Below are 20160 nucleotides of genomic sequence, written 5' to 3' on the forward strand. Positions count from 1 at the left end.
GAGCGGGAGAGTAATTCAGCCTTTTTGTCATTGTGTGTGTGTGTGTGTGTGTGTGTGTGTGTGTGTGTGTAGTCTCAGGAGACGTTGATGGACCACTGCAGGCTAGCCGGCATCAACTGCATGGCCCTGGTCTCTGACAAGGAGGGAAACTATGTGAAGGTAAAGTAGCCTTACAGAGCAGCCAAGTATTACATTTTGAGAGTACAATGTCTTTTTTCACTTAAGAAAACAGCCTTTCTGTGAGTAGCATTGCAGATTGTGATGCTTTTCAAACTGTTTTGATAAGAGAGAATTATGAAAGGGTTGTATACAGCAGCACGCCACAGTCATTTTTCTGCCTTCAGGTCAAATCTTTTGAGAAGGACAGACAGTCTGAGAAGCGAATTCCTGAGGCAGACTTGGTGGACCACATCATTCAGAAATGTCGGACCAAATTCTTTGACGAAAGAAACATCAGGTAAAGTGATTTTGGTCTAATGTGCTGCTCAGATGTCTAAATGATGTAAAGGGGGTTGTTCTTATATAATGTGGTCCTTGTGCCCCTGCAGAGAAATCTCTGAAAGCATGTCTCTTCAGAACCCCAAAGGATCACTGCTCAACACCACAGGTACTGTGTTCAGTTTGGTCTGTTTACCACTTACTCTTTACACATCTTTACACATACGCAGCTTAGACTGTGTATTTGTAACCTTAAAGTCTCACTGCAGCATGAAACAGTCACATCTCTGTTTTCATACAGTTTGACTCCACCAAAGTGCTGCATGCAATAAAAGTGTTAAATTATGAATCAGAATCTGCAACATATGACTGATCCAAGTGTTGCATTTTCACTTCTGACATTTATGTGATTTGTTACCCAGAGGGTCGTACAATTAAAGCAGCAGCAGAAGAAGAAGTTTTACACTTCATACTGCTTCTGGCATGCACACAGGTAGAGCTAAGGTTAATAACTGAACTGAATTAGAGTTAAACATCTCTCTGGATTGTGTTAGTGTAAGATTAAGGTGTGATTAACTGTTGGATGTTGGAAATGTATGATGCCTTTATAATTGGATAAAATGTGGAAATGGTCCTGTTTCTATCTCCAGGTTCTTCAGAACAGCATGGGAGCAGTGGCAACATGAATGTGAATGTCATCAGCCCGGAAAAAGTTTCTGCCAGTGCTAGACGACGCTATGAGACTCAGGTTAGAGATACACACACACACACACACACCCACACACACACACAGATGCCCACTGCCATGAACAAGAGAAATCCAGTCAAGCTAGGCTTTCATTTTCTCACTCTGACACACATTCATGTCTAATTCTTTTCTTCACCATTATTATTTAAACATCATTTCACAAGCACTATGCATAATAACCTGAGATATCGAACTCAACCTGTAGCCTTCACAGCTTAGTGCAAACCTCCTGTTGGAATTGTGCTCTTTATTGTTTTATTGTTATACATCCTGATAATGAAAAAAAATTGGTTATCCAAAATGAGTTGCACATGTTTGCCATTCAGGCAACAATGGAGTTATCTGAACCTTTCTCTATAGCAAAACAAGCAGGCAAAAACTCTGTAAAGGGCATTAATTGAGAGTGAGCATCGCAAGAGAAGAAAACACAGCAAGATTGGGTTAAAATAAGGTTGCTTTCTTTCAGTTTAAATTATTTTTGCTGGTGAAATGATTCCCTGAAAAATATTGGAGTATTTGCCATTGGCGTCTGTACATGTAGGCCAGGCCAGTGATTTGCTTATAAAATGATTGAATGTCAAGAGGATTTTTTTCTTGCTGGTTCATTTATCATGGGAACATTTTATTATTTCCTCCCACCCTTTTCCATTTCTTTCTTCTTACCTACTGTTCTCGAACTCTCTCTTTCAGATCCAAACCAGATTACAGAATCTCGGTAGCAATTTGCAGAACAAGAGCAATGACATTGAGGTTCTGGCAGTAAGTGATTTTGTTTGTTTACCCCTTTATCCCCTCCCAATCCCAGCTCCCCTTTTCTGCTCTCCCACCTTATCTCTTGTATTCATGTGTGAAATCACAGAGCGAGCAAAGCGCATTTGATAGCTAAAACAGCAAACATCACTGGGAGCAGACCTTTTATAGTTATTCGCCTTGTGCTAAAATCCCCTGCTGGAGGTAAGATGGCTGTGAATTCATTCCAGTCGCTACAAAACAATGAACACTAAACAGAAGGCAGCAAGCGTGTCATTTCGTGGGATGTAAATGGCTGCCATATTGAGTTTATTTGTGGTTGCGTCGTAGATTTATGGCCAGATATTCTCAAAGTAAATCAGCCCTGCTTGTCTTATTTTAACATGTCGCGGCATATTCCAAATACATTTGTCATCCATGTTGGGGTCTGGATTGCATCAGCGAAGCAACAGTAAATACAAGTTATTGAAACATAACAAGCATAATCACCTTGATTTGGTAAGCAGTTGCACTGGTCTATAAGTCTTGGTTGCTGTATGTCAGCAGCCTGCTTGTCTGTCAGTCAGACTGGAACACAGCAAGTGCTCATTTTCCAATGATAAACCCAGGAGGCCATTAGCCCCTTCCTGTAAAAGGGACATGGAGTGCTTTCAGGCCTGGTTAGAGCATTGTGAAAGTGGAATTATAAGTAATTTACTGATGTTGGAGTGAACTGGATTATCTTGTGTTGAAAGAATTACACAACCTATTGGGCTGTGGGCGCAATTCTTGATATTTTTAGCTCCATTACGAATGCAGCGTTTGGAAGAACATGTGGCCACTTCCAGTCAGAAAATATAATTTGTGGGGTTCTCTGTGTTTGTGGGATTGTTGCAACATGAGAAAAAGGCTCCATTGTGTTTTTGTGTAAGCCTGCTTGTTTTGTATCTCACAGGTGGACCTGCAGAAGGAAACGCTGATCAACTTCCTGTCATTGGAGGTTGGTTCCATATTGGCTTCACCAAGACTGTTGCAGAGTTAATAAAAGACTACTTCCTGTGTAAGGGTGGGAGGATAGGGGAAGTGGAAAGAACAGCCAATAGAGGTCAACATCCTAGACAGGAAGAGGGGATCCCGTCTCTTTCCTTACATTATTGTCCTAGAGAGAGGGAACACCCCTGGCCAGGGAGATCTGCTAAAGAGTCTAACTTGTTTTCTCTTATGGGACAGACACATACTACAGTTAACAAAACGCATACTTGAGAGGTGTTAATATTCGCATTCCAAACTCCTGACCACGACTGCACTCATAAAACCCTTGGTTCCTAATAGCAGAGGTTTAAAAAAAGACTAATTATATTGTGTGAAGAAACATGAAGAAAAATGCACCACAGTTATATAAGCAAAAGCCCAGACTCCATAAATGAATGGGCCACCTATACAGTCGGCCCCTCACAGCACATGTGTCAAAGAAAACACATTTAGTATATAAAAGGCATGACAATACACGGTGTGTATAGCCAGGCGTGCAGGAAAGGCCTGTTTTAAATATGTCAAATTACCCAAAAGTCACACAAGGAACCAAGGAACTCTATAAACCCAGTGTTCCTTTGTACCTTCACTGCCCTGCTACACTTGACATGCAAAAATATACTCAGAGGCTGCAGATGAAAAACCCAATTTTCTCCTCTAAAATGCTACTTTTCTGTAAACAGATAAGAAGAAAATTATGTTGTTTTGGACAGTTCCTATCATTATTGACTGTAAAACTGTTTGATGTCTGCGAACTGTCTCCATCTTGCATGTAACATTTTGTCACCTAGCCCTCACTCTGTCCCATGTTGTTGCTTTAAGCCCCGCTCTTTCTCTTTCTTTGCAGTTTGATAGCGAAGACCAGTTCAACAGCAGTGTGAAGACTCTGCTGTCTCGTCTCCCCAAACAGCGCTACCTGAAGTCTATCTGCGACGAGATCCATCATTTCAAAATTACGAAAAGGTGCGTTGTGTGCGACTGTGCGGTCTTGCACTGTTGACTTCCTTGTGTTGTTATCATCAAAGAAAAATTCATTGTTGTGGATCTAGCTGATGTTTTTCCTGCCAGGCCTAGCTGTGTCACCAGCTGTTCTCCTCCGGATATGGTATTTTAATGAATTAAAAGCATATATTTGAGTGGATAAATAATACTTAAATGAATGTGGAAAAATCTGGTAATTAGAAAAGATCTTAAGGGATGCAGAACATATTTGAATAAAAGAAAGGACAAGAATCACAACTGAATTTTTTCATGCACAGCAGTGTTTTAAGTGTCAAAATGTTTTTCATTAAAATCTTTCGTCCTCAAAAGAAAAGAAACAGCAGGAACTTGATACTGTATAGACATTTTCCGAACAAACAGTAGACGTCTAGTCTCAGCAGGAGCCCTTGTGGAAGATGAACCAGAGACCCCACAGCCTCGCCTCTCTGCTCGCTCCCACATGTTTCCATCCACTACTGACTTGTTATTTTTATTAAAATGAAACCTGAGGCAAACACTGGAATACATAAAAGACCACTTAAAAAAAGGCAGCAGAAAAAAAAGAGACAGACTTCCTTTTACGGGCAGCTGCCACTCCAAAGCTCCGACCAAGCCCACACACTCCAGGTGTAACAGTGACAGTCAGTCCTTCAAAGAGAGCTGTTAGACAGATAACTACTGCCTTGCAGAACTTCAAATCCTGAGCTGATCCCATTTCCTGAGGTGAAATCTGGAGAAGGATTAGCCTTGTTTGGTCTTCTGATGTCTGTCTCTTAACACTCAAGTTGATTGACACTGAGAATGCAGTGCAGGGGGGCGGGTTAGCTTCATCTATTACTGTAGTTGGGGATGGAGCGGTTAATATTCCCAAGCTTCCCAGCAGAACGTTTTTTTCAAAGCCCACGCTAAATCCTGTGTTTGAGCTTCTAGTGTTGTGACGCTTGTGAATGCCCATAGAGAGCAACCCTGTGAGGGATTCAGCGGATTTTCTCTTTCATGAATGAGATGGTAACAAAAAAAAATCAAAGCCTCTCTTTCTGGCTTCTCGTCCGCCTCTCCAGAGCAGTTGGTTTTAATTTCCTGTCTCGGCTGTGTGTTTGATTTGCCATTTAGGGGGAAAAGTCTCTGCTGATAAATGAGCATCACGGCAACAATGGATATATTCAGCATGTGTTTTTATGTGTTTGTTTAGTTGTGTTCCTCGAATGTGGGGCACAGGCAACTGAGGCCAGATGAGTGGGTTAAAGGGCTCATGCAGTCACCTGGCTGCAACAAGACCATAAACTAAACCTATTCCAGTTGCAGTTACACAGATTTACTTTCAAAAACTACTGTGGGCAAGACCTGCATGTACGGCCTTTATGTCCAATGCATGTTTAGTTTATAGCCATACCAGCAGCTCTGTGAGGATGTACTCTAGCACAGTGGTGATTTGAGCTTAACGTTAACATCAGCATGCTAACATGCTCACAGTGACAATGTTGATGTTAAGCGGGTACAGTGTTTACCACATTCACCACCTTAGTTTAGCATGCTAGCATGCAGAGATTTGCACCAAGTAAAGTATAGGTGAGGCTGACAGGAATGTCTTTTGTTCAGCAGGTATTTGATCATAAACCAAAGTGTTGGACAAATTGAAATCTTGACCTGATGATGGCGCTAAATCGAAAGTTAAGATGTCAATTTCTCCACTTAGTAATGCGACTTTATTACCCTGGACATGGACATGGACTGAATTTCATTGTCCTGATTTTGAGATATTCTATTTGGAAGTTCTCCACAATGTTTTTAATATTCTTTTGAATCTTATAACTGAAAGATGTTGTCCTCTTGCAGGGTGGCGGTGGTGGTCTTGTACAGCTACAAGGACGACTACTATAAGATCCTTCTCTGAAACCAAGCACTCCCACTGACGTTTGAGATGTCCCGCTTGGCTTGAGGCTCCATGGACTCCCAGAGACTATTTTGCATCCTGGGACCTACAGAATCTGTTTAAAGATTGTCAGATACATACCTTTTCCATTTGGAAAGCGAGAGCCCAAAAAGACACAAGTGATTTTCTTTTTTTAACCATGTTGAATGGTAACTCTATTTGACCCAAAATCCATAACTTTCCCAACACCATCCAGTGTTTTGTAGTCTTTCTCAGACATATGTGGACAAGAGGTTCACTGGACTTTATTGCCTTAATAGAACAATAGAAGCTTGAGAGGGTTTTTTTTACTGAATATCATGTGTCATAAATACAACATTTTCTTATTAGCAACAGAATTGATAGTAGAAATAAATTACTTTTTCCCACACAGAGCTGTGATTTTTGTGCCTGTTTGTAAGTGTACATGTGAGTATAACACACATCCATTTGCAGCCTTAAGACCCAATCTTGATATTGAGCATTCACTCATAAGATAATGCTTATCCTTACGTAACTGATACTTATGAATCCAGGTAATCCAGACAGAAGTTGGGAATGTTTGGGGAGTTATAAAAATATCTTAAATCAAATAGGAGTGTTTTTGATTGTCTAAAGGCTTTGTGTAGCAGTATTCGACGTATTCAATGCCTGGGAAACTGACCCTAATGTTTACTTTAAGATCCTTCCGGAGAATCTTCCTCACCTTGAAGTTTATGAGCAAGCTTTGACGGACAAGTCAAAACAACAGCCTAGTCTGAACTCAGGATTATCCAGGTTTCCAAGTCTGTCCTGCACATCTTTGTGTTTTTCAGTGTTTTATTAGCCCACTGGCTAGATGAGAGGTCTACTTGCTCTTCGCCAGTACTTAAATCTCAGAGGACCCCCCATCAGAAACAACCTTCAGTATCACCACTTAACACATCTGCAAGTGCTACTGACATAAGAGAACAACTTCAGTGAGCACGGGGAAAACAACAAGATTTGAAGCAACCAAGAGAAGACAAATTCCCCATTTGGAGCAGAACTCCAGGACCAGATGTGCATGAGCCTGCAATTCTGCGAGTGAAGTAAAAACCACTAACAGATACCATCATGGATGACATCACTGCACTTTAGGGAATTGTTCCTCCAACCCAGTTTAAATATCATCAGTGCGGGCCACTTTGGTTCACACGTTTATTTTTCAAAATAAGTGTAAATGTTACAGTTCATCATCTAGGAAACATATTTACAGGGTTTGCAACAGTGAAATAAATAAGGTTGTGTAGAATATAGCAGATAGAAATGGTAAATAGTCTACAATGTACAGCAGCTTTGGCTACCAAAAGTTCATTTTTCAAAAAAAATCTCAAACTATAGTATTAATAAATAAAGCTATGTGAAAAAATAAATAAGGTACTCTTCTGTCCTACTAATTTAAACTACTTTTTTTTTTTACACATAGAAGAACAAAGAATTGTGTAAGCTTTTACAGTCGCCTCTTCATTTTAAAGCACATGGTCATGATTCAAACAGACACAAATCTACCGAGTTACTAAAACACTTCAATATAAATTGGTCTCCAACCAATTTTGGCATCAGAATGGTCTTTGTATTGAGAAACTGGCAATGGATTGAGAACTATGATCCAAAACCTTTTCCTATGAAACCCCAGTTTGTTGCGTAACGCTTTTTCAGATTCTGTCCTCTGTGCTGATCAGATTGGTACGAAGCCTCTAGCTGCAACAGCGTGTTCACTTGAGTGGTTTAACATCTCCGTGAGCTTAATATGCCTATCAAATCCCCGATTAGGGCCTTTATCCCTCCAAGAATCCTGCAGTGAGTTTTTTTTTAAAAACAACCACTGGCTCCAAAGAAAAGTGCTACGTCTCTTTAACATGCTCTGATTTTTGTAACGTGTACCATTATGTACAGTTACTAGCAAGCTCCCCTTACACTCTGTCTTTGCATCACATAATTCACTTGTATATGATGAGAACCATCAGTGACGCTGTACAACACAATCTGTTCATTTTAACATTGGGTGAATATATTACTGTTTTTAGATTGCTTGATATGAGCTTACACAGTTATTAAATGAAAACAAGATATCAACAAAGAAAATACATTAAGGCTATAGAATTAAGGCTTTAAAATGAATCATAACTAACCATTGCTAACATTCGGTGTGAACAGTAGCTCCACAAGCACACATACATACACACACACACACAGCTGTGAATGAAGTTATGAAGTGAGGCATGGTATCAAAGACATTCCTCACAGGTCCAGATGAAGAGTCTGGCACCATTTTGTCTCCGCTGCAGTCCATAAAATGACATTCTTCCTGGATGAACATCACTGCGCTTCAACTTCATCTCTGCAATTTTTGAGATGATTAAGTACGACTGATTCCTTCTGGAAGAGCCGAGGTCGGACGATGAATAAGGCTGTGGCCTACTGTATCGTGGGTACGTTCAGAGAAGGACTTCACATATTTCATTTGGTAGAATTACAGTTTGTTGTTGGGAGTTCTCTGAATGGAATGGCTCGGGTCATTTGAAGGTAGGAACAAGGCTATTATTTGGGAAGCATGTCCTTCCTGAACTTGATCGGGGGGAATGTTTGGACTGGCATTTTCAAAAATGTTTCAATCTGGCCCCACGGAGACACCCATAATAAAAACAAGAGGTGGCCAAGAACAACACTACAACAAGTACAAATACTGTAGAAATATACAAAAACTAAGATGGAAACCACACATTCTAAAGCAGGGGTTTGGATCTGGGGGTCTATATAAAGCCTGGTGATTATGATTTGGCTGCTGAACCCAATGTGATCCAACTGGATTATCAGTTCCTTTGGCCTCCCTGCTGATCAAAATGATTACATCCATGAAGCACTGCTGAACTCGGGAGGGCATCATCCTCCATACCCCCTTTAAACTACAGCCCAAACCCCTGTCCTAAAGCTTTTTATGCTCCTCATATTGCCTCAAAATTCCAGTTTCAAAAGGAGGCAATAAATAAGCAATTATATTACAATGTTCACAGTCAAAGTCTGATTCTGACAGAGGAGCCTCTCTGGCTGCCTCCTTCTCTGTTTTAAAGCAGAGCCCAGAGTGGATGTGTCCTTTGTATGTTCATGTGTCCATCCACCTCCCAACGTCTCACTCCACCCAAAGACCCAAACACAGAAAAATAAGGACACATAATAAAAGAAACAGAGGTTGCTTGCTTTGTCTCTCGTAGAGCATCCTCAGTTTTACAGTCACACAGAGAGAGAAGGGTGGGAACAAGGCGGCGCCCAAGGTGTGTGTGTGTGTGCACTGTTGCACTAATCACCTTGGATACAGCAGTAAGAGAGAGTGGGAGGTGTCGGATAGCTCTGATCTGCAGGGATTGAGCGGTGGTGGGGTTTTTTAGCGCGGCGTCCAGTCGTTGCCCATGCTCAGCTTGGCTCTGGGGATGGTCATCTTGTCCGCACAGGGAGAGCTCATTTCTGAAGAGAAATGGATGATGCCGCAGTCGTTCTTCACATTCTGAAATTTGTTCTCCTTGGAGGGCTCCATGTAGACCACCGAGTTCTTGTTTACATGCTTCTTCAGGATCACCGTCTAACCAGGAAAAGGGGAAAAAAACAACATAATCCTTTATTGTTAGATTGAATCTATAATTCAGGTCTCGACAGCTACGTGATTTGTGATGAAAGGTAAAGCTTATTCATTTATGTTATCTTGCACTTAAATCTAAAACAGACAGCTTCCAATAATACTCCGACAAATTCAGATTATCTGACACCACAATCTAATTTCATGGTACATTTTAGGATGGATGTGACCTTGTTCCAGTTGAAAGTGCAGGGCAAGGGGAAACTATATTAATCCTGACGTCATGACAGCTTTAGCACTGGTTGTAGCAGAAGCTGGAAGATCAAGGATCATTTCGAACCAGTGGTTCAAAGCAATGAGCAGATTTATGCGATTTACAGATAACTTCTCACCTTCTTTGGTGCACTGTAGCAGGACATCTGCACCCACTTCTTTTTCTTGTTGATGAGTAACGCCACAATAAGGAAGATGATGATGGCCAGCAGGAGACCCGCCAGGATCCAGGCTGCCGATTGGTAGATAAGGGCCATCTCTGTTTGGCTGGGGTAATTCTCACCCAAACCTGGCTCATCTGTGGCACGCAGACAAAAGTGATATCAGATATCAGTCCCACAGAAAGCTCTTTCATTGCTAAACCCATTCAAATTACCGAATCTAAATTGAAAACAGCTTATTTGTCTGCTTTTGGACGATATCCCGGCTGAGTACTTCACACTGAACGCTGGGTGTCTCAAGACAGATGATGTGTCAGTATCCATTTATCATTATTGTTTAGTTCAGCATGAGTTAGTATACCAGTCACTCATTTATCAAGGCAACTAAAACAACCTCCATTAGAATAAACATTCACAGAGATTGGCAGGGAGTACACGCAGTAATGCCAATAACTAGGATGGGGTTACTACTACACAGTGTATTAAGGGGATTTAAAGGGGTGTGTGGAGAGATGATGTAATGAGCAGCTACCTATATCAGCAATGATGGGTGGTACAGTGGCAGTGGTGATCCACACTGCGCTCTCCACTGTAACAGTGACTGCTGTCTTGGGGGCGTTGGTAGACACCATCACCGGCACCGACGTTGTAATTTCTGCTCAGACAAAGGAATAAGATCCATTACCAACACCACTGATGTAATGCAAACATTCGGGACATAAACATTTCTAACTGTGAGCTAGTGTATGAACTCCCTGGTGTCTCAATTGATAAGCTGTGTTTATAGAAACTGTCCTCTTAACTTCCACTGTACCGCTTTGTAAAGGCATTACGTAAAAAGCTCTGTTTCCCACCGGGCAAATAACAAAAACAAAGGCCCAGCAAAACGGCTACGTATCAGGGTGAACAATGGGAGCCTATGCTGAGGTTTTCCTCTATAGGAAAAGCTGACATGGAGCTTTGCCTTCCTGTGCCGCCACAGAGAGAGTGTTGCGGGCCGGGGACAGGAAACACGTGTGAATGTGCGGATGCTCGAGGAATGTTTTTGCTCTGAGCGGGCCGTGTGTGTATGTCACATGGAATGTTGTTGCGAGTGGTCATGTTTGCCTATGCAGCGCCAGAGTGGCTATGCCTAACAAACAAACACATGCACACGCATTCAGTCTGGAACCCCCTTGGTTACGCCCTCTTTTTGACATGAAGCATTATGAATTATAACTTTCCCAGCAGCAGGCTGTGCCTTGTTCCAGTGGTACTACTTATTATAAAAAGGATGGTAGTTCTGTTCTTGTTCTCAGTTTGTGGAAGTGATACATAAACTGAATTTTAGTATGCAATACAAACCGCATTTAGAATGTATAAACTCAAAGTTGAGAATATTTTTAGTACGTTAAAAAGTACTCAAAGCTCTGTCTAAAGGCCAAAGACGCACCTAAATACTCACCGAGACAGTGTGGGCAGCACTGGCCCTTACGTAAGACGGGCACCCTGCAGTTGGCAGCCGGACAGCGCTGAGAGAAACACTGAATGGTGCCGTTGTTGCAGGTGCAGCTGGTGCAGGCATTGGCTTTCCAGGAGTCTCCAGCCAGCAGCACGTCTCCATCGTTGGTTATGCAGTACTCCTGCTGGCTGGTGTTCACTGGCAGCAAGGGGCTCAGCGACTCGTCTGTGGTGGCACACAGGTACAGGTAGGGTTAATGATGAAAATACTCAAAGGTTAAAGCAAGACATGGGGCTGTATGCTAGGTAATGTTCCAGCCTCTTCCGTCACTTAATAGGACTTGGCAATGTAATGTTAGAGCTTAAATTTAGCTTGTAGAGAATTGCTGTTTTCAAATAAAAACCTCATTTTGTCTCAGTTGTATATAACTACGAGGCGAGGCCTGCTTCTACACAACTCCTGCATTTGTCCCTGTAGTATAACATCTCAATTCACACACATTATGGGGCCTTTAGGGTTACTTTAAAGATAAGATGCTTTACTGTATGTTAAACACAAACACAAGTGACTCCATATGGCAGATGTCTGGCCTTCCTTATCTCTCTGTCTCATCATACCCCTGCAGGCCTGAGATCTATGGCCTTCTCATGACCAAAGACTTAGTTAGCATGTGCACCCTGCACTACCCTACAGTACATATACATCACAGGGCCTGTCAGTGAGATGTGTATTATTCCCACATTCCTGGTGACCAGGCCCATACATATATCAAAGGCTGGTCTCTGACAATCTGCTTTTGTGAAGGGAGATGCGGCGATAAGGCAGGCCAGCATTCTCAAGGAGCAGCTCTCAGGCGCAGTCATGCATTGCTGATTTGTGGGCCTCATGCTTGGGAATACTTGGGATATGTTGATTCTAAGTGTATAAGAGAGGCTTGAGTGTTTGGGTACAGTTTATAAATAAAATATGCGTGTGGTTTTTGTGTTTGTGTCAAACTTTATTCCCATAATCGTAGGAATAGCACAGATTGAGCGAAATTAGTTACATTCTTGCACTTCCGCCCATGAGAAAGTTAGGATGAACCTCCGGTGTGGGCCACTGGGTGAAAGCAGTCCGCTTGTGCTGGTGCCTGCCTGGAGGATTGCTATGTAAACCCAACCGGTCTTGGCTGGTTTCTTTACGAGTATGCCTGACATAAAACTGCCCGACAGAGTGCAACATGCAAGACCTTCCAAAACCACATGCTGATAGCACATCCAAAACAGCTTTATACTTCTCTTTCCACTAACCAAACCTCTGACCCCCTACCCCCTTGGGTTTTTTTTCGTAATTACCCCTGCCTCACTGTACCCTGGCCTTTTTCCAATTACCTGGGCATACGTGGCAACAGGTGTCCTTGTTCCTGATTGGTGTCTGGCAGAGAGCTGGGGGACACACTTCAGTGTCGCACAGGACACGTCCCTTCCTGCAGGTGCAGCGTGTGCACTCGTCCAGGTTCCAAGTCTCCCCCTCCACGTAAAATTCCCCCCCAGGAGCTCTGCACACCACCATGTCCATCCCCTCTGGCTGACCACTGCCTGACTCATCTACAGTAGAGGAGAAGGGAAGAACAGAAAGGAAACAGTCATGTATGTGCTCTGCTATCAAATTCACATTCTGGTCTGTGCTAAACAAACATTCATTCAGCCCAAAACAATAACTGCTACACGATGAAGTGAAACAATGATCTTCAGAGAGTAAACAGAGTCATAGATTACTAGAATAAGGATGCATGGGAGACCACTATCCATTAAGAAGAAGCCTCGGGCAGTGTGGGGTGGTGGCTGTTAGTTGTGTTTTGACACTACTTTAGTTGAAAACATCTTTCTGTGTCCAGCAGAGTAGTAGACATCTGCAAAGAGTTAGCCTATTGTCCTCCGACTGCAAAGTGTGTGTAGCTTCTGAAAGTTGTAGACATTCTTTCACTCCTAAATATTTGAACAGCCAACTGAGTCACTCCTCCATAAATATCCTGCATGAGTCGGAGGGTTGTGGATAAAAACGTGTGTGGGTGTGGATCAGTGTACCTTCCATTTTTAGAGGAAACAGACAGAGACTGTGTTTGAGAGTTTAAGTGGCCAGCAAGTCTAAAGCCTAAAAGCTAGCTAATGATCCAAAGCTCTGGGGTGAATGGGCTGTCAGGGGACTGTATACTGTGTGTTGCCAGATGTGTGCGTGTGTGTGCAAGCAAGCGTGTGTATTAATTGCAACTCATTTCTAGCAAGTAACTGAGTGTCAAAGTCCGTCCTAAAACATTTGTTTTTTTTGTATATTGAGACGTGGAATGGTGGCCTTGATTCAGTGTTACTTCAGAAGAAAGTGAAACTGCACAAGAAACAGTCAAAGTAATCTTATACCAGTTTTTCTTTTTCAATTGAAAAAAACTGTTTTAAAGGATTATTCCAGTTGAATAAACCTTGGGTCTTATTTTTATAGTTTTTGCCATTTTTCTTATTAGCTATTGTAACACTGTACTCACTAAGTAATTGCTGAGATCTGGTAACATGGCAATGAAGTCGTGAAAGTGAGAATAATGGCCAAAACTACCAAAATAAGTTATCATTACCAAGACTTTTTACAATGGAATTTGAAATAAAGTCATGTTTGAATTGCAGAGACATACCTTCACACGTAGGGCAGCACTGGTCAGGCCTTACAACTGGATGAGAACAGCTGGGCACAGGGCAAGATATGAGCACACACATCTCCCGCCCGGAGTGGCAGTAGCAGTCGCGACAACCATCGTGCCAGCCGTCACCTTCCTCGTATCGGTGCCCGTTGGAGGTGAGGCAATAGCTGGGCATTGGGGCCGGGGCAGTGGTGCTTGGGACATGGCCACTTTCTAGAGACACAAACATGAAAGGCACAGACATCACTGGGGTGGCTAAGGACTTGTAGAATAGTGGTGCAAAAAATTTGAAAAAGCAACGTAGCCTGCTCTGGCAAGGAACCTTGTAAATTCACAGTGGAAATTTCATTAAGTACATTTATGATTTACAGTAAAAAGGGCCAGTATTAGTGTCTTAGGTCCAGTTTCATTTGGAGTGAAGTAAGAGCTAAGTGGTTATGGTTCAGTCTACTGGAACATTCACCAATAGCCAATTCATAATCCAGCCACAAATAAAGCTTAATGAGTTTCCCACAATTTTTGTCAACTGACAAAAAAAAACTAAAAGGGAGACATAAACCTTATAAAAAGGGCCCAAGTTGCCAGTAACCGGGCCCCAGCATGTATTAACTCAGCATGGCTCTTAAAGCTTGTAGAGATCCGCTGGGATGTGGAACAAAAGCTGAACACAGTGAACCGTGCGACGTTTCAGAGTTCAGGCATGTGTTTTGATGTCTCTTCTTTTTTATGTAAAACTTTAAAAAACATACTGCCAAAATAAAAGTTTCCTATCCCTAAATATTTTAAGAGTCCACAGAGAGGCTGATATAAGAGTTTCAGAATCAGGTAAACAGAAGTTTATTTGAAGTAGGTACTGCTCTGTTTGTGGAGACGAAGAATAAGCTGCACTGATCTCCTCACCATACAGGAAAACCAGCCAAGGATATTTCAGGCTGAAATATTTATAATACAACTAAACTGGCAAAATCAACACATCACATAAAATGTGGTGGAGCATAAATATGGCATCTGCATACTTGCTTTAAACTTAGGGGTTGAGGGAATCAAATTAGAGGTGCACCAACAGCCCCTGGATATAGCTAAAACACCAACAAGAACCAAAACAAGCACACATAAAAGGCTCCACAGTTGAGCAGCAGAAGGTCACAGGAAATCAAAGCTGCAGCTTAGCGGCAGACATTTAATTCTACTAACAGAGCTCTCCTATCTCCTTACATCCTGTACCTTGTACTGCTTACAGTTAAGACCTTGGGGTGGAATTGTAGTTATGAATCAGAAGGGAACTCTTGATGGATAACTTTAAAGAGGTAACTATATCAATATACGATATCAAGATAGTGGTTAAAAAGCCTCCTAATATACATACTGATTGTAATTTTCAAGATAGTCTCCCTATTTGATATTGAGAAATGTGATGTATTTTGGCCTGAGACAGATTTTAGCAGAGGGAAAGTCAAGATCAAGGATCATCCTTTGGGGACCCTGCGTGTATCTCTTACAACATTGGAGTGGGCTTGTTAAGGGTATTTTATCTCTCAACTGGCCTATTGATTTTTTCTAACTGAAAAAACAATGAATGGCCCTACCTACATGGTAATTATCTGGTGAAAGCACCAAAAAAAATCCTCCCCAAACTATTGTCAAGTTAATGCTTCTATGGTATTATTCAGTCAGATATATTGGAATATTGCCACCATTCCACTGTAGGTGATGTTTATACCAGGGCTCAATTACCTTTACACATGCAGATGGAGCAGCCCTTCCTGTTCTGTCGATAGCCGTCACTGCAGTGCTTGTCACAGGTGAAGGGAGGACACTTGACACAGCGGCACATCTCACAGCCATGCTTGTTCCTCCTGCGGGGCAACAAACAAACACATGATGAAGCACACACATATAAAACTCAATTACATGACGAGAATGCCAGGAAGCACACAAGCTCTCTAGAGCAACATGGTGTTGTGATTGAGTGAAACCCAGATGCTCAAGTCTGGTATAATCAACATCTGGACCTGCTTTCCCCTCTTTTTGTTAGCTGCCCTTTAAAGAAGGCCAAATAAAAGGCCAACATGTGAGATCTTTTTGGTTTGCACATCATAACGACCCAAAGGCTCTGGGTGGAGCTATCTAAAGCCAGTTCAGATTTTGCGGACATATAGGAGCACCAAAGAGCAGCTAGACAAGAGCTAATGTAGGCATGCTGATTGCTGAGTATAGAACAAGACAGAAAAGAGAGAATGGGATACGGCCTCCTGATGGTCAGGTAACTTAAACTGACCAGAAACAAAAGAGTTCAGTTGTCCGAACAAAGCACATTTAACAGATATCTTCACATACAAAGAGAAAGCAGCAGTATGAAGTGCAGAAGCTGCAGAGGCTCAAAATAGGCCAGTTGGATCCAATTATCTGCCTAATAAAACATGAATGAGCTGCAGGTTGATAAATTGTCAAAACCCAGATGAAAGAATGGCCAGTATCTAACACTCGTTCCAGAATCTCTACCCCTGTGTCTGCATTCATCCTCTCTCAACCAGCTAGCCTCGCTCTCTCCTTCAAGGTAAGTGATGATACCTATTTTATGAAGCAGTGGCCTCATTAGGCCCAGGTAATTACTCGATTAATCTTTATCTGCTAAGGCAGCATAAATAAAAGAACCTCTCGAACCCATGGATGGATGCTGTGTCCCATAAAGAGGACAGAGCATGTCAGGCTCAGCAAACAAAGCACCCTATCTATGCTGAAACAGCAATAACAGCCATTGAAACAACACTGTGAGGGTTTGGCCAGTGCCTCACTGTACAAATACAGAGACAGAGAGTGCTGCGACCTTAGAGCAAGGCTTTGTTTAAAGATGGTGTTTGGAATGCCAAGCAGCGCTTTGGGCTCCAGGGGGATAGAGGGGCTTGGGGAGGCACTAGGGGCCCCCGGCCATGGGACTGCTGGCTCGGCACAATCTCCAGTGTGCCGCAACTGTGATGGCCAGAAGAATGCCATTCATGACCTGTGAGGTCACAGTGATGATTTTGAGCTATGAAGGATTGAAAACACAACTTCAGTCGTAAGAACTGCCCTGAAAATGTCCTTCATGTAGACTGTTAACACAAGAGAGGAGTGTTCAACACATGGTTACACATAGTCTACAAGGTTTACATTCATCCTGTGTTGGAGGCCTGTGCCTTCTGTTTTATAAATGTACATTACAGTACTCATAGGATGTCATCAATACAAACAGTATAAACACAGAGATCCTTTGTGTCCTTTGTTTCTTTGTGGTGGATGCATGCAGAGATCCTGTGCAAGAAGACAGAGATCTGCATTGTAAGGCTGGCAAGCTCTCAGAGGATTTTTGACTTCTGAGGGTAGACCTAAACAGCTGCTTATGAAGGATAAAGCCAGAACTTCCTGCTCTTCTTGTCCCCACACGGTCCCCCTTATCCCCTCTCCTCTCCTCTCCTCTCCTCTGGCATCATGTGCAGACATATCGGGCCCATCTTGAGCCGTGGCTCCAGAGAGCATGGTTGAGATACCAGAAGAATCCCAACTGTATATGTTTCATAAAGGCCGCTTTTGTCCTGATGTGTTTTTGATCGTTGTTTTGAGACGGAACGATGATTTATGAAATGAGAGTGGTGCCTGGGGACCAAGCGTCCCGGTAGAGAGCACTTCCAGATGTTTGATTGGGTTAAATGGGATTAGGATGAGAGGGGTTGCAGGGGGCTGAAAGGCTTGTGAGGACCTCACAGTGAATTACTCACACACAACCGTGCACACACACACTCACACACAGATTTAGAGACCTGGGACTGGCCACCAAGGTAGGCCCTTTGATCTGGGATGCTAAACTACTGTACTGTTGCAAATGCCTCTTCAGCTTCCTTTTGACCATGACTAAACAGGCAATGGCTTCTGGGCATCACTTGAAAACCATTTACCCAAGAAACTATGGAGAAAAGAGCCATACATGTGCTGTACATTGTCCATTACGAAACTGATCACCTCTCAAGGACATAACAGAATTTCCAAAGATAACTAGCATGTAAGAGCCAAGTGTACAGTTTTCTCATATATGTGCGTGTCACGTCACTGACAGCCACAGATGCCTTTAAACAGACTGAAAACACGCATAACAAATGAGTGTAGGTGGACTTGAGGGATGAGAAACACCCGGGTTCACTGAGTGTACTTACACATATCCATAGGGGCAGGTCTTAGTGCAGGTCAAAGGTCGGCACTTGGGCATGGGGATGCTGCACTCACACACCTCACAGCCAAAGTCATCCCTCTCGTATCCCATTGGGCATTGCAGGGAACAGTATTTACCCAGGTCAGGGCAGGAGTCATCTGAAAGAGTTGAGGGAGAGGTCATCCAATCATTGGCACAACAATCCATCAAAGGCAAAGGCATGAATTGCTACGAGGGCTGCTCACAGGAACATTCTTGTGACAGAGAACCTTGCAAAGACTACCGCCATCAACACAAATAAGCTGTCATGAACATGAGCATGTCTTTGTTGCTGTCAAAACCAAGAGGTTACCAAATTTGTTTGACATCAGCATGAGCAAACAGGTAAATACAGTGTTGTATGTACACCACTTTCAATGCAAACCTGCAAGAAGCAGCATGCCAGAAGAAATGTATCATGTTCATGCTTCTGCAAGTGAGTCCCTGAGACTTTTAACCCTTTAGGTTCAACATAAAATGAGAAGAGTGAACTTACTACTAAGACACTGGCAGAGCAGACATCCATTTTTGTCTTGTTGGAAACCATAGGGACAGTCATTCCCTGACAAGGAGCAGTTTTCCAAGGGAGGGCACAGCATGGGGCTAACTGTTTCGTAAGAAGGCTCTAGAGAACAAAAGAGATGATGGAGGGTAAGAATTTTGCACCAGAGCAAAATCATTCAAAGTATACATCAAAGAACATTTATTTTATGAATTTCTTACTGTTTTTTATATATGTGTGCCAGGATCCCCTCAGGTGTAATACCGATGCTTTTTGTGCCAACTGTAATAGCTACCTATTTACACTGCTCTTATTTTGGAGTAAATAGTAATTACAGATAAATGTAGAGCAATTACACCAGGGTGGGTCGCACTGTAAGGGGGATTATACCTCTCTGTCTTATTGTGTGGAACTGTCTCCCATTAATAAGTTGAATGTGTCTAAAGAGGATGTTTTAGTTCTAGAACTACCAGTGAAGATAACAGAGTATCCCCTGGACCGAAGTCAGACTCCAGCACAGACCCTCTTGAATCAGGGCCAGCTTTATTGTGAAGCCACAATAAATGAGCATAGTTTGGAACAACACACGTGCATGTGCCACAGCTATTCCCGTCAAACATCTCTTGCCACGTTCGGTGGGAGGAGCAGCCCAACGAGCTGTAACTAATTACGCTCACAAAAAAAAGGGGTCCACTTCAATTATGCAGCCTCCTGCTTTAAAAGCCTCACACACAGGTGGGTCTCATTTTGGCGGGCAACGGTAATAAAGGAACACAAAGAACCCTGCAGCTCGAAGAATGCTCCGTGGCCTCCCCTTTAATGAGCCCATGCCGACATGGCCTCTGTAGCAAAGCTGTGGGGCCACAGGAGCCTCCTACATGTGGTATGTGGGCTAATGTGTACCTTATATAGATATGAGCTATACATTCGATAGGATAAAAGGACCAACACAACCCTCTATACCTTCACAGAAGGGACAGCACTCTCCAGGGATTTTGACAGGGTTTTGGCAGCTTTGTTTGCAGGCCATAGCCGTGCAGTGGGGGTCTCCATCCACACACTGGCAGAAGGTGCAGTCGTCCTCTTTCCACTGCTCCTCGTGGGCTCGCAGCTTATTATTCACCCAGCAACTGGCCTTGGTGCTGTCCATCGACAGTAACTCCACATCTGAGAGGAAAGAAAGAGACATAGACATTGTCGGTTAAGGAACAAAGTCAGCGAAGACCAGAATGTTTGATCTGATTCTTAGCAAAGTCTCATGTATATTTTGGTTTGGCTACCATAAATCCCAAAGCTACAGTCCGGTGTAGCTTATGCTACATCCTCTACTGTAATTGAATTAACAGGAGACAGAATGAGAGCAGAGCTGAAGGAAGCAGGATACTCCATGAGGGATCTAACAAGATATGGGAACTGGTTCGTCAATAAGGACTACAAAGGGGCGCCTGGTTAGCTCAGTCG

General features: G+C 42.7%; 2 protein-coding genes across 2 annotated transcripts in view; one reads left to right on the top strand and one right to left on the bottom strand.

Moving 5' to 3' along the window:
* The window catches only part of eif2ak4 (eukaryotic translation initiation factor 2 alpha kinase 4), a 21983-nt gene extending 15748 nt beyond the window's left edge, over positions 1 to 6235 (top strand). Inside the window, exons 32-39 of the mRNA XM_035674531.1 lie at positions 73 to 159; positions 345 to 457; positions 549 to 607; positions 1089 to 1186; positions 1877 to 1945; positions 2871 to 2915; positions 3795 to 3910; positions 5765 to 6235. Coding sequence (XP_035530424.1) covers positions 73 to 159; positions 345 to 457; positions 549 to 607; positions 1089 to 1186; positions 1877 to 1945; positions 2871 to 2915; positions 3795 to 3910; positions 5765 to 5822 — 645 coding nt within the window. The 3' untranslated portion in view covers positions 5823 to 6235. The remainder of the gene's footprint in view (positions 1 to 72; positions 160 to 344; positions 458 to 548; positions 608 to 1088; positions 1187 to 1876; positions 1946 to 2870; positions 2916 to 3794; positions 3911 to 5764) is intronic.
* A 772-nt stretch (positions 6236 to 7007) lies between these two features.
* crim1 (cysteine rich transmembrane BMP regulator 1 (chordin-like)) overlaps positions 7008 to 20160 on the bottom strand; it is a 31663-nt gene continuing 18510 nt past the window's right edge. Inside the window, exons 6-15 of the mRNA XM_035674532.1 lie at positions 19663 to 19866; positions 18694 to 18822; positions 18163 to 18316; positions 15710 to 15831; positions 13970 to 14188; positions 12678 to 12893; positions 11311 to 11532; positions 10399 to 10521; positions 9825 to 10003; positions 7008 to 9438 (exon numbers count right to left, since the gene is read on the bottom strand). Of these exons, the coding sequence (XP_035530425.1) occupies positions 9244 to 9438; positions 9825 to 10003; positions 10399 to 10521; positions 11311 to 11532; positions 12678 to 12893; positions 13970 to 14188; positions 15710 to 15831; positions 18163 to 18316; positions 18694 to 18822; positions 19663 to 19866 (1763 nt within the window). The 3' untranslated portion in view covers positions 7008 to 9243. The remainder of the gene's footprint in view (positions 9439 to 9824; positions 10004 to 10398; positions 10522 to 11310; positions 11533 to 12677; positions 12894 to 13969; positions 14189 to 15709; positions 15832 to 18162; positions 18317 to 18693; positions 18823 to 19662; positions 19867 to 20160) is intronic.

The sequence above is a fragment of the Morone saxatilis genome, unplaced genomic scaffold (assembly GCF_004916995.1).
Source record: "Morone saxatilis isolate NCDOM2014 unplaced genomic scaffold, NCSU_SB_2.0 Contig3, whole genome shotgun sequence".
NCBI lineage: Eukaryota > Metazoa > Chordata > Actinopteri > Moronidae > Morone > Morone saxatilis.